The sequence below is a fragment of the Puma concolor genome, chromosome B3 (genome assembly GCF_028749965.1).
Source record: "Puma concolor isolate L17-30 chromosome B3, mPumCon1.1.hap2, whole genome shotgun sequence".
NCBI lineage: Eukaryota > Metazoa > Chordata > Mammalia > Carnivora > Felidae > Puma > Puma concolor.
In genome coordinates, this window is record NC_141672.1 from 139,773,321 (window position 1) to 139,787,045 (window position 13,725).

The 13,725-nt window shown below is 48.3% G+C and overlaps 1 protein-coding gene across 11 annotated transcripts in view; it reads left to right on the forward strand.

Moving 5' to 3' along the window:
* AKAP13 (A-kinase anchoring protein 13) overlaps positions 1-13,725 on the forward strand; it is a 335,610-nt gene that overhangs the window by 289,295 nt on the left and 32,590 nt on the right. For 9 of the 11 annotated variants that reach the window (XM_086711495.1, XM_086711489.1, XM_086711487.1 and 6 more), the window contains 2 exons: positions 8,211-8,278; positions 10,413-10,479. In XM_086711495.1, coding sequence (XP_086567621.1) covers positions 8,211-8,278; positions 10,413-10,479 — 135 coding nt within the window. The remainder of the gene's footprint in view (positions 1-8,210; positions 8,279-10,412; positions 10,480-13,725) is intronic. The other 2 variants (XM_086711488.1, XM_025919640.2) reach the window with 1 other exon arrangement.

Below are 13,725 nucleotides of genomic sequence, written 5' to 3' on the forward strand. Positions count from 1 at the left end.
TTGTAAACTTTAGCATTAAGTCACCCGAGGAGTCTGTTTCTTCTGGAAACAAATTATTTTGTGGAGCCCAGTGTGTCATCGCTAGAATCTTCTCTGTTTGGAGGGAGGAGGAGCATCAGAATGTCCTCAGCCAGTGGCTCTTTGATTTCTGGCAATTGCTTGATCTAACTGAAATGTCGTAAGTCATCTAGGCTCCACCTGCTCTGCAACGACAAGGGGAAAGAATGATGTTCTTGAAGTTTAAATGGGAAGAATCAGACAGCAGAAAGGAGCAGTTTGATAGTTTCCCTCATGTGCACCTAAGCTCCAAAAGTACATGTTTAACTTGCATACCGGCCCTCCTCAGAAACTTCGGAGCTCTGCACTCGGCTCCGGGAGAGTGTGGAAGTGGGCTCAGCGTTTGGTGGTGGCATTAAGATTTGTGTATGACAGTGTGCAGCCTGCCACTTAATTAAAAAGGGGGGCTGCGGATCAAGGCTTGAAAGCAGAGGAGCGATATGTGGTCATTTTCCCAAGGGAGCAGAAGTAATCTGCTGATTCTCTCCAGCTTCCTGAAGAACAGAGCCTGCAGTGAACGTTCATGTGTGTGAAGCACCATCTGTTATCTTAGCAGGAAGTGGAAAAGATGAGTAACTTGGGGACTCGGAATCCTCTCTCCCTTTTCTCCATCCCCTCCCGTGCTCAGGATCTTCCCAAGAACCTCAGGAAACGTAGCATCCCTCCAGTCCGTCACTTCTCTCCCGGTAGCTTTCCTTTTTGGTCTAATATAACCCTCCTTGCTGACCCCTGCAGCCTCACCCCCGGGCACCTGCTTCGTCAGTTTTGAGTCGTGGTTCAGAAAGATCAGCCATGTCACCCATCGTAGTGAAGGAGGATGGTGGCCAATACTGATGGGCTCCAGTGTTCCAGATGTCATCAGTCCCTTTAACATATCCCTCTGCGTGCGTATACTAAGTGATTCAACAGGACAGCACGTTTTCAACATTATCACCTGCTTTTGACTCTGCTGAAATACACCCGAACCAGTCTGTAGTACATCCTAATTCTGGGTGAAAGCTTGAGTCCCTTTCCGTGGACTTGCGTGGAAGTGGTCCTGATCATAGACACCAGAAACGGCAAGGAGCAAAGGCTCCATAATAGTTCTTTGCAACCTGCTTGTGGCGGGAGAAGAAGCAAGGACTAAAGCCTCCTGCCAGGACTGCTTCCAAGTAATTCCGTCCAGCAGAAACCTGGCAGGTCTTTTTTTCTCAGCCAGAATTCACCTCTCGCTTTAACTTTAACAGGGAAAGGAAAGAGCGTGTTTCCAATTCTTACTTCTTCCACTCCGTAAAGCTTCCCTTGAATCATCAGCTGTTCTTTCCAGCTGCCACAAATACTTTGGTCTTTGGAATGTGTGGTGGAATCCTTCGGAGTAAGGAATTCATTATGTTTGGGTTTCAGATCGTGTTAGTGGTTCTGTTTTATTTGCTTTAAACAGACGTAAGATGATCTTGAGATGATTGTTGATTTATTTTCTGTTGTGTTAGCAGCTTCTGAGTACTTTTGTGGTAGGTTGTTTCTCTTGATTAAAAAAATAAACAAGTAGATCAGCTGGAATCAGAGTAGGAAACATGAGAGTTCAGAATGCATGTGATGGTCAGATTTTTGCTTTGGATTTTATCCAGGAAGGCAGCTCTCTAGATACTGTTTTCTGGCATGGAGAGTTCATTGCTTGTGTGACATAGTAAAAGAAATTTATTGTTTAGGGAAAAAGAAGGTAAAAAGAAGAGCCTAAATCACAAAGTCAGTTCTTATTCAAGCAGAGCCCTGCATTCTGTTCCATTTTTGTTTACCAGTGTTCTTCTGAAAACTGCTGTTATGTGAGCCTCTCACCTGAGATGATTTGGCTCTTTGTTGTGGCTTTCCTCTTGTTCTGTGCATCAGCTCTGTGGTTATTACACCGGCAAGGAAGAACATTTTACATGCATTGTAGCTAATAAGCTGCCATCAGTCCAGACCACGGTGTTTCACACTCCCCAAAGATTTGAAACAAACAAGTTGCAGAAAGCACTTTGGAGCATATATTTCTACATTGGTTCATACCTAAATAGTTTTGTTGTTGTTGTTGGTGTTGTTTTCATTGTTGCTTGTTTTGTTTTAGTTTTCCTGGTTAGAGTTGAAATGATAGGAGGAAGTTGCACATTTCTGTCCTTAAAAGTGACCTTTCAGCCTGCTCCTTGAGAAGGATCCAAGAATTTTCCCCCAGATCTGTGTCTGTAAGGCAGGACTCTAGCGTGTTCCTGAGGATGATCAGTGGACTCAGGGTGGGAAGGTCCCTCACCTCAGAGCTCAGCTTAAGAAGGCCAATCCTTTAGGGGTGCCTGGGTGGCTCAGTCACCTAAGCGTCCAACTTCCAACTCGGGTTTCAGGCCCCGCATGGGGGCTCTGTGCTGACAGCTCGGAGACTGGAGCCTGTTTCAGATTCTGTGTCTCCCTCTCTCTCTCTCTCCCCCTCCCCCACTCGTGTTCTGTCTCCCTCTGTCTCAAAAATAAAGAAACATTAAAAAAAAATTACAAGAAAAAAAAGATGAATCCTTCCTGCCATAGCATTCCTGTGCCCAGACCGTTCTGTGATTTCTGTTCCATTTGGCATGGTCATTGCTCTTATCCTTTAAAGCTGATTTTCTCAAGCTGGTCTCTCTTACAAGGTAGTTTTTGGTTTTTCTGCTGAAAGAGAAGCAACATGTAGTCTATAACAGTTCACCACAGACCTGTGGCGGTTGGTGACAGAGGTTTAAAAAAAAAAAAAAATATATCAACAGAGGATATTTCCCAGTTCTGTGGGTTTTCCTTCATATTCTTTTGTTTGATGCCTCTTGCTAGTGAAAAAAAAATGTTGTTGTTGTTGAAGGCTGGGCCGTTTGCATTTAAGTTCAGAGGAATCTAATTAGGAGTCGGCACTGTTCTCGTAAACCACCGTGCTGAGACCTTTTTTTTTTTTTTTAATAACTTTGAAAAATGAAAGCATATTACTTACTGCTCTTAGGAAGTCTTTTTTTTTTTTTTAATAAATAAATAAAAGGCCAAATAATTCTTTGATCTCCCTAACAACATGGTATGGTTTGTGGCAAAGAGCTTGACTCTATTAGATTCATCTTCGGCTCTTGTGTTCTTGGTAATTGTCTGTTTTCCGAAACAGAGAGTAAGGTTTTAACCTCATGACTCTGGCTGATGTCAGTGGGCCAGAGTTTCTAAATCACCCCCACACACCACTAAAATGGGCTGTGAACTGAGTCCAGAGCAACTTGGTAACAAGCTGAGTATTTTCCAAGTGGGAGCTTGAGTATGTTAGGCAGACGGCCTTGCATGAATTACTGATCGCTGAGCCTCGCCACCCTATTACAGGGCACAGTAAAATATCAGCCAGGGTATGAGTTTGGGGAACTGTCTCAACTAAGAAAGTGGGGGAAAGTTGTCTTTTAGATGTACATTCTATTACGGCTGCTCTTACGTTTCATCGGTTGGAATGGTCTTTTAAATCTCAGACACCGGCCTGAGAAGTTGAATATTGCTGAAGTCTGTTGAAAAGTGATGGCACCACCCCCCAAACCTCCCCCAAAATCGTCTTCGTTTCGTTCTTTTGGGAGATGGACCTGATCAGGGAGAGAGGAACAGGCAGGGTGCAATTTGGAAACCAGGATGCTGATGGGTCACTTGTGGGTCAGAATTAGTGGCCAGTCCTCAGGCACATCCCATCCCGTCTGTTGCCCAGAGATGCTAGAAACCTTATGGATTTTCATAAAACCAAAGAAGAAAATGTACTTTTGTAACTGGAATGGAAGATAGTAAAAGCTGATTGAAAATTGTTTTTACTTTAGCACTACTATGATTGACTTTTTTTAAGGAATAAGGGAGTGTTTTCAAGGAAACTCCAGGAACTTTGAAGGATATTAAAATGTGTTAACACTAGGTTTGGGGGCTTTGGTTTTTTAGATACTAGTACAAAATAGTACATCAATGATGTAACAACACCTGTGGACTCACTGCTCAAGTGAAAAATTAGTAACATTTTGTTATATTGCTTCAGATTCTCTCCCAGTTGTAAAGAAATAAACCAAGAAAGTTGAAAACTACCCCCCCCCCCCCGGCGTTTTTCCCTGCCTCATCCGGTGCCTCTTCCTCCCTCCCCAAGGACGGGCACTATCATGAATTCAGTGTGTATATAGTCTGAATTTCATCATTTTATCTTCTACGTCAACAACCCTTAAGTCTTTGTAGTTTACATAAATGGTCCCACACACTATTCCTCATTCTGCAATTTGCTTTATTCTCCTCAACATTAGATCTGGGGGAGCCAGAACACTGAAGCAGCTTGAATCCAGATCGCTGACTTAGAGCTCTTGTATGGTGTTCCATTTTATGAATCTCTCAAATCTGTCCCACTACTAAGTCACTTGGGTCATTTCTCTGTTATAAGCAGGAGTACACGGGACATCATCACCAGGCTGTCCACCAGGAAGGGAATTGCTAACTCATAAAGCGGGCACGTTGTCAACTAGCTGCCAAATGACTCTTCCAAAGTGGAGATGCCAGTTTCCAGATACCGGGGCAGATGCTGAGCGTTCACACATCACCGTTTCCCACCTAGAATTGGCAGGCTTTTATTTTATCCAGCCTGGTTGGATACGAAATGGTGTTTCTCTGTTGGCTTAGTTTGCGTTTCTCTGATTTCTGGAGAGGTCAGGCACCGTTTTGTGTGGTTGAGTTGCCTGTTCAGTCTGTACAGCTTTTCTTTCTGTGTCTTACTGTTTTGCTAACGAGTCTTTTAATACTTTCAAGCTACTGTTATTGTGTGTGGCGGTACATTTCATCGTGTTTCAAAATGCGTGGTTTTCCTCGTCTGTAACATGGGCTCGTTAGTTTCTGTCATCTGCGAATCCTTGCACGTTTTCTTTTGTCTGAGTGGAATGGAGTGAAGGAGAGGCTCTCTTTCCTACACAGGGCAGGGCCGGACACACGGGATTAAAGAAGAGGTGTGCAAAACACTCAAGCTGAGCCAGGGATGTGTGAAAGACGGAGGGAAGATGGCCAGGGGAGCTCTGAAGCCTTTGCGTGAAGAGCCGGCGGCTCATCTGGGCCCTGGAGCCGGGTGGCCGCGCGCTCCCGGCCTCTGCATGGCAGGCGTCCCGAGTGAGGCTGGGGCGCGGGTGGGCGAATACATCTGTCTTGCTGGGAAAGGGCTGCGGGGCTTGGCCTCCACTGCCGTGTACGCTTCTTGCTGTGGGGCCGGCAGCGTGGAGCCCACCTGCCACCCTCTTGAGACACCTGGTGCTCCTGTGGGCCAGCAGCTGGGAACAGGGGTGTAAAAATTGTAAAACACAAAGTGAGACTCCCTCAGGGAGCGTTCTGTCCAGGGGACAAGTGTGTCCGGGACAGCACTGTGACAGAGGCGAGCACGGAGTCCCCCCAGTGCAGACGTGGGGACTCTCTCCTTCCCTGGGGGAGTCGGAGAGGACGTCGTAGAGCTGAGTCCTTCCAGCCCAGTAGGGGAAGGGACACAAGTACAAAACACCGTTTTCTATTCAGGGCCCACAGGCATGGCTGAACCTGGTGAGGGGCTGGACGTTCAAGCAATGCGTGGCGGGTCCCGTCAAGTCAAGCAAGAAATACGATCCTAAAGGTGACAGGGAGCCATTGAAGAGTTTTCGGGAGGTGAGAGGCAAAAAATTTAAATACAAATCAATAAAGACGTATGGTCCAGCCTACCTGTTGCCTCTTTGGCCCTTCCTGGAAGACCGTTGGCTGGAGAGGCGTAAAGTCTTGAGCCAAGCTTCCCTGGGGTCTAGATCCTAGGAGTTGCATTGCATGATGGGAAGAAGGGCATAGCCACGTTGGCATCTTGGGAGTTACATGGATTTCTCTTCGTGATTCTGCTTTTTCTCTCAGTAGTAAAACAGCAACTTCTTTATCAAAATGGGTCATTTTCAAGTCTCAGAGAACTGGACAAATTAACAAGGGCCAGTGGTTTCCGGTTCTTTAGTGAGACATCCTCAGACTGTTTTCTTTTACTGATTAGAATGAGTCATTCCCCAGGGGTCTTTCTGCAGTGACCTCTTTATGCCCAGAACGGGACATTGCTGAGAAATCCCGGCATTCCCGTTCAGGGGTCCGTAACCTCTCTTCCACTGCTGACTGGGGCAGCTTCCCCTGCTTACATGGAGATGCTCACAGACCGTAGAAATGACAAGGAGCATGGCATCGAGGTCACTCCCTCACAGTCTGCTCCCGGAGAAGGAACACAGCAGAGGCAAGAATACAGTTTTGACGGAGTTGAAACCTTCCAGGTTGTTCATCTTGTTGACGCCTGTGTGAGCCTTCCCCAGGGGAGCCTCCCTTCCTGCTGCCATCGTCTCTTCTCGTCTGGTAACATCAGAAAGGTGGCCAGAGAATGTCCCATGGGGTAGAGTCGTAGAAGTTAGCTAGATGGGGGCCAGAGGCAGGCCTAGGAGTGAAAGGCCTAGAATACAGCCTCTTCCCCACTCCCCGACCATGACTGCAGACCGGTTCACACTCTGACCCATCCACCTCTGGACTTGCCCCCAGTAGCCTCTTGTGTGGTGGTCGCCTCTGTCCAGACTCCTCCAGTCAGGGCCCCTCCCTGACCGTGCTCTGAAGGGTGGTAATTAGTGGTCATTCAGGTAACGTAGAAGTTGAAATGTCACACTGCATGAACCTCGTGGGACAATTCAGTAGGATTTACTTTGGAAAATTATTCCCTTCTTTAAGAGATGGAACATGAAGAATCTTGTGGAATAACAGACTGAAGGAACTTGGGAAATGTGGACCCTCCTTTCATTTGATAGCTGGGGAAACTGAGGCCCTGAGAACAGACTAATTAACTAATTAGCAGAGCCACGGCCTGAATCAAATGTGGTTTCATAGCTGTTTTTCCTGTGCCCCTTTTAGTGTTAGTAAGTTGCTATTTCACATTCTGTAAAATGTATCAGGGCACTTGGTGTTTGGATACAAGAGGCCTAGAAGGGTCTAAAGCAGACATTTAAATGGGTGCCGTGAGCCAGGCACTGTGGTAGAGAGACTTACAGGTTCCACAGCACACAAGGGTCCCTGTCCCAGAGGAGCCCCTGGGGAGGAGAAAACCACAAGCGCCTCACAGTGCGGCGTGGCTGCTGGTACCGTGGGAGAGACCCCCGAACCAAGTAGGTGGTGCGGGCGCGACCGTCGAGGAAGGGCCTGTGGGAAGAGGCCGCTGGGGCCCGGGGTTCTGGCATCTGCGTCCCTGGGTCCTGTCCTCCCCGGCGCCCCTCCACTCTGCCCAGATCCACACGTCTGCGCTGCGAGAGCGTCTTGGCCCCCGGTGAGCGAGTTGACACGGGCAGGACCTGTGCTTCCTGCGTCAGCGTGTGAAGCGTTGCCTGCTGAATGGTGTCTGGTTGCTCTTGTCAGGGAGATGCTCTCGTCACCGGGTGTCCCCGCAGACAGGTCTCTGGCCCTCCTGGCACAGTTCTGTTCTGTGACTTCATAGCAGCAGTAAGAGCTGACAGTGACCCTGCTGAGGCACAGAGGACTGGGTTTTTACATCAGCGGCTTTGGAGCTAAGGGAATAAGAAAGAAGGGCTGAGGTTCCCATCCTTGGCAGATGTGGACTCTGCCCCGTCTTTCCGGAAGTCATCGCCCGCTTGCTCCTGGGTCGGGCAGGGCTCCCCAGATGTGCCTGGGGGGTTCTGATGACCTTTCTTCTGCGTCGCCTGACTCGGGCTGGGTTGTGCAAAGCTCAGGGTGGTTAAGATGCCAAGTGGAAGCGTGTAAACAGGTGAACTCTCGGATCCACGCTCTGCCTCTGACACAGCTGTGCAGATTGCCCAGCTCCCGGCGAGGGGCTCTGCTGGTGGGTGTCTTTGTGCCTTAGACTTTGCGTGGCGACGGCAGATGCTTCTGCTTTTTGTTTCGGTAGCCTCTCCGCTTCCTGCCGGAGCGGCTCCACGCTTCTAGTTTCCACTAATCACAAGTCGCATCTGCTATCATTTCTCTTCCTCCAAATGACATCACACGCCTGCTTTCTGGAAGGGAACCACAGGCTGTAGTTGCAGTCAGAGCCGGATTCTGACATGTGAGTGACTTCGCTTGGGAGTCCACAGGCTGCCACGGCAGCGTGAAGTCAGACCCTGGGATATGTTTGCCCGAAGTCACCTTGAGCTTTGCTTGTTTTTCAGGTTGCGGTGCTTTCGTCCACAAAGGCTGCAGAGAGAGTCTGGCCTCCTGTGCAAAGGTCAAGATGAAGGTAAGACGTTTCTGAGCGGACCAGTCCTCGGGGTTGGGAGAGGCCAGGTTGTGGTTTTTGTTTATTGGGATCATTTGATACCAAGACTGAGACCAAAATAACCAGACTGTAGTTTGTCTTTAAAGCCATGGAGTCTCTTGGTTAACGCACTCGGGACCCTGGGAGTTTCAGAACTCCCACGTTAAATACACATTTCTCCATGATGCGGATGTGTCTGGTGGTGTTACGGTGGTTTTCTTCTTAACCGTGTGTGCCCGCCTGCCTGGACGGTCACACACCTGGCTTCCTCCTGGTGCCATTCAGGGCCCTTGACCTCCTGAGGAGCCAAGGCGGGAGGGGAGGGGGTTAGGGTTTGGCACAGCCTGCCTGGCAGCACTTGAGTCCGCAGGGCACAAAGGGGTTGGCTCTGGGCACACGACACAAGAACAGGAAGTGCCAGGCGTGTGGTAGCACCTGCTCTGGGAACGCGCACTGCACAATAATGGGCGCTGCCTATCAGGTGGCCCTTCAGGAGAGTGGGTGTGGGGCATACCCCCAGGCACCCTCTGTGGTTTCTGGTGTTCCGGCCACCCATAAATCAATGTCCTTTTGTTCCTTGTCCGAAGAGTGCCCTCCAGCTGCCGTCTACACAGACGCTCAGGATGCTGCCTCGGTCACCAGACATTTATCTAAGCGCAGTGGCCTCGTGCTTGAGTGTACGTTAGAGCCTGCTCAGGGACTTTCTAGAAGACCGCTCACTGTGGCAAGCTCCCAGAGCTGCCTGTTCTGGGGCAGGGCCCGGGAATTCGCATTTCCCGCAAGTTCCCAGATGATGTGGCTACCGCTAGTGTGAACTAGTGTAAAAATGATAGGCTTCTGAACCCCAGATCTTACCAGGCCATGGACATAAATTTGTTTGGCTCTTAAAGTAGTGTTTTGTTTTTGTTTTTTGGTTAATGCAGTTATTTAAAAAATCGCATTTCGTATCAATTTGGATTTCTGATTTCTCCTTAAAGAATTGGAAGATCTCACAACCCTGGTTATTTCCTCTTACCCAGAATTACCGATTTTCACCTTGCTTGTTTTCCTTTTCTCCGTAGTATTTACCACCTTCTCAGGGTCTGTGCTTCACAGCTTGTATTATTTATTACATTGATTTTACATGGTCTGCACTCCCCAGCCCCCCACTAGAACATAAGCCCCAGACTTGCCGAGCAGTCTGAAGTCAGGAATGTTTGATCTGTTGATTGATCCTAAGCATCCAGAATGGTATCTGTCTTCTGGGTTTCCTAAATGCTGGGAAGATGGACGGGAAGTGGTAACGCACTGGGGCCCCAGTGGCTGCTGTACCCTCCACAGGATGTGTGGATTGCCTCTCCTCCCACTTGTCTGTCGTTCGCTGCCTGCCCGGCCCCACAGGCATGGAGTTTGTGGTCTCTGACAAGACAGCGCTGCTGGGAATGTCCTAGGTTCTCATGATGGAAATGTAGCATCTCCCCTAGAAGAGAACACAGCCTGAAAGTGGGGGGGAGGGGGCATTTTTTAATTTGGAAACCACCTGCTTCCACTAATGATTTCTCTCGGTAATTGGTGTAGTCTGTAATTTCTCACTCAAAGTGTTTCTGTCAGATGCTACAACAAAAGCCTCAACTAAAATTAGTGCTTCACCTGAGAACTATTTGGTACCTTGTTAATGCTGGCCACTAGAGAAAGAGAAAAAGGCACAGAAGCTGGCTTAGGGAACCCGCATTCTAGTGGGGAAGATGGTGAGCAGGCTGTGGCCGTAAATGGGGGAGAATCTCCGTGGAGGCCTGTGCAGGATTCTCAGGGGCTTCCAGCCACCGCCTTGGGAGAGGAGGAGAAAGAAGGTGATGCTGGCTTCACTGAGGAGGTAGTTCTCGCCTGGTCTTGAATAGAAGAATGTCCCATGGCGAAGGCACAAGGGCATTCCGGGCAGGAGAGGCAGCCTTTGTGGGGCCATGGCACATGGTGGGTTCAGAAGAGAGCCAGTGGGGGTGACGGGCGGGATGCTGCGGCCCGTTGGCCAGGAGCCAGGCTGGCTCTCTCTCTGCCCTAGGCTTCTTGAAGTCTACAGAAAACAAGTTGTGGACACAGCCTTCATCTACTTATTTATTTCCTTTTCCTCTTCGTCCAGCAGCCCAAGGGGACCCTGCAGGCACATGACACGTCTTCGCTGCCCACGGTCATCATGAGAAGCAAGCGTAAGTAACTCCGCCCTCCTCTCTTCCAGCTTTTTGACTCTCTGGTTCAGGACTTAAACATACTTCTGTAGTAATTCATTTGTTACTCTTAATCAAGATTTGAATATTTATTTCGTGTTAAGTTAGAGAAGGCTGCAGGTTCATTGACCAGAAGATTAATGTTCTGCCATCTGGCTGTCTTAGAAGGCTCTAGAAGGGTGTGTGTACTTGCTTAAAAGGCAGCCCTGTGTCCGTGTGTTTAAGCAAGTGACCCCGTGCATCTCGAAATTCCTCTTCCGAGGGTCGACGCTTGTTTTTAGGGCCTCACAGTTGCACAAAGAAAATGAGATCTTGCTGATTGAACTTCTTAGTTCATAAACTGTGAAGTTAAGTAAATCATTCTCTTTTTTCCCAATGACTTCAGGAGGTACTTCAGAAAACTGCGTAAATGACACTGTTCCATCCACATCATGCTGCCTTCACCAGTGTGTGCAAGGCTCCACTTTGGTTTTCCTTCACGTTCTCCCTTTTTCGCTCTCCACTCCCCCATGCCTTTCCCTCCTTAGCACCCACTGTAGTTATTTAACACATCTCTTTCCACTCAGCTCCGTTGTCACACATATGTCTGTCTCTGAAAATGTCTCTTACTGTTTCACGTGTCAAATTTATATTACATAGGACCTACGCTTATTCATCCTTTTTTTCCCCATCTGTCATTTTGAGATCTGCGCGTGTCAAGTGTCAGCTGTTGCAGACTGCAGGATGTGCTCTTTCACAGACCTGCTCCCCACTTTCGTTATCGGTCCCCCCTCCCCGCCGAAATCACCACAAGTGAGGCAGTTCTGAGTATCATCTTAATTGGCCCCTACAGACACCTGTGTAGGACTTACCCCAAGGCAGTGTTTTTCAAAGTGTAGTTCCTGGAGCCATCGGAAGTGCGAGTTCCTGGGCCCCGCCCAGACCTACTGAACCCGAAATTCCAGGGGTGGCGCCCAGGGCGGTGCTCCAGGCCCTCCAGGTGAGGCTGGTGCACTGGCCTAAGGCTCGCCTGGTTGCTCTGAATTCTTCCAGGAGATGGGGAATTCCCTTTAGGGAGATTGAGGCTGCTGGCTGCCCATCTCTGCGAGTAGATTTCTGGAAGGGAAGTTTCGCCAGACCGACAACCACCTTTGTCGGCGATCCAGCCTATTCCAGCACCTTTTACCAGTCTCATCTTCCTTAACTTTTTTTCCGGGACATTATCCCTCACTTCAGAAATCTGTCTGCTTCCATATCAGATAAAATGACATAAAATGACATCTTTTTTTTTTTTTTTTTACGTCTTTTTTTTTTTTTAAGGCTACCTGTCTTATGCCAGGTTGTGTGTGTTGCCAGGTTGTGTGTGTTACCTGTGACCCCCACATGTATTTTTATTCCTGTGTTACCACCCCCCTCCCCTAACGCGTGTGGTGTAAGAGTACAGATAGATAGTGGATTCAAGTCGTGTGGGTCGGAGCCAAGCGCTAAGGGAAAAAACCTTAGACATTTACTGCATCCCCACTCCGTCCGTTGTCGAAACGAATGACGGCAGTTGCAGTGGGTGCTCGACAGGTTTAAACGAGACCAAACCTATAAAGTACTTAATGGTAGGCCTCCTTAAGTGTTAGCTTTGGCTACTGTCCCCATCACCACAAAGAAGGAAACTGAGGCTCAGAGATACTAAGTCACTTAACCTGAGTGGAGTAGGGATCGGTTTCAAAGAAGGGAAATTATAACTTTCACTACCGCCCCCATGCTGTCCTTTGAAAACAAAATTGTTCTGGGGTGCCTGGGTGGCTCAGTCGGTTGAGCATCCGACTTTGGCTCAGGTCATGATCTCGCGGTTTGGGAGTTCAAGCCCCGCGTTGGGCTCCGTGCGCACAGCCTGGAGCCTGCTTTGGATTCTGTGTCTCCCTCTTTCTGTGCTCCTCCCCTGCTTGCACTCTGTCTCTGTCTCTCTCAAAAATAAGTAAACATTTAAAAAAAAAAAATTTTTTTTTAAAACAAAGTTGTTCTTGGGGTGTCTGGCTGGCTCAGTCAGTGCAAGTCTTGATCTCAGGGTTGTGAGTCTGAGTCCCATATTGGGTGTAGAGGTTACACAAAAAAGTTTTAGTTTAAAAAAAAAGAAAGTTGTTCTTTATCACTTTTAGGGTTCTGCGTAGCATGACCTCACTCAGCCTCTCCAGCTCTTTCTACTGATTCTTTATATACATCTTCCTTTCTCTTCTACTGGTTCCCTCCTTTCCACATTCATACGACATGATTATTTCCGCTGCTTCCTTCTCACAGCTCTCTCCTCATCAGTGTCCTGTCTTCCTTCTGGCCCATCCACATCCTTCCCACTCTTCAGGAACCGGTGTTTGTTCCTCCATCAGATTCTGTCCGCTCGCTGACATCCCTCCCGCCGCACCGAGGCTGTGCCCTGGGCTCTTGAACACTTGGGCATCGAGCCCCCTCTCTGTTGGGGTGGGGCCCGCATCTCCGTCCTTGTGTGCTTCCTGCAGGAGGGGTCTGGTTATGTGCAAGTGTAGCATGTTTCTGGTGTTTTATTATATCACCTTCTTCTAAATAGAATTTGAGTTGGAAATTAATGGTTTTTATTAATTCTGATGAAGTCAAAAACATCCTGAAATACCGTGAAGTCATAACAGCTGCCCCAGTACAATTTCCTCTAGTTCTTGACACTCCTGGGGACAGACAGACGATGCAGCTCGCATCTGGGACAGGAGCTCAGTTACCAGGGAGAAACCACTTGTTAACCCAAACGCTGGTATGTCCAGTTGAACGTGAAATCAGCTCTGCTTTCCTCTCTGGTCACGTTCAGGAGAAATACGAACTCTGAGAAGAACCTACTGTGTGACCTTAAACATATGTTGCATCTCACCCAGCTGTAAATTTAAAAGAATTGGTCAAAATCTGTGTTCTCAAACAGCAAAAGCATCACTCAGGGAGCTCGTAAAACGTGTGGATGCCACAGTGCCCGCCCCAACGGCGGACAGGGCAGGGAATTCGCACGTCTGACCAGCACCTCAGAGCTGCTGGGGAGGCACCCCCAAAGCACTGACCTCCCAGCCCTGTGGTTCCTTTTATCCCGAAAATTCTTTCAATTTGTTTTATTTCCCTTTGAATTATTCTGTTTTCCTCTGAATTGAATTCAATTTCATTTCAATTTATTTTCCTTTGAATTACTTTCTCTGTTTGAATGCACTGTTCTCACACCATTCTTTATCCCTGTTGCCTAATCTCCAT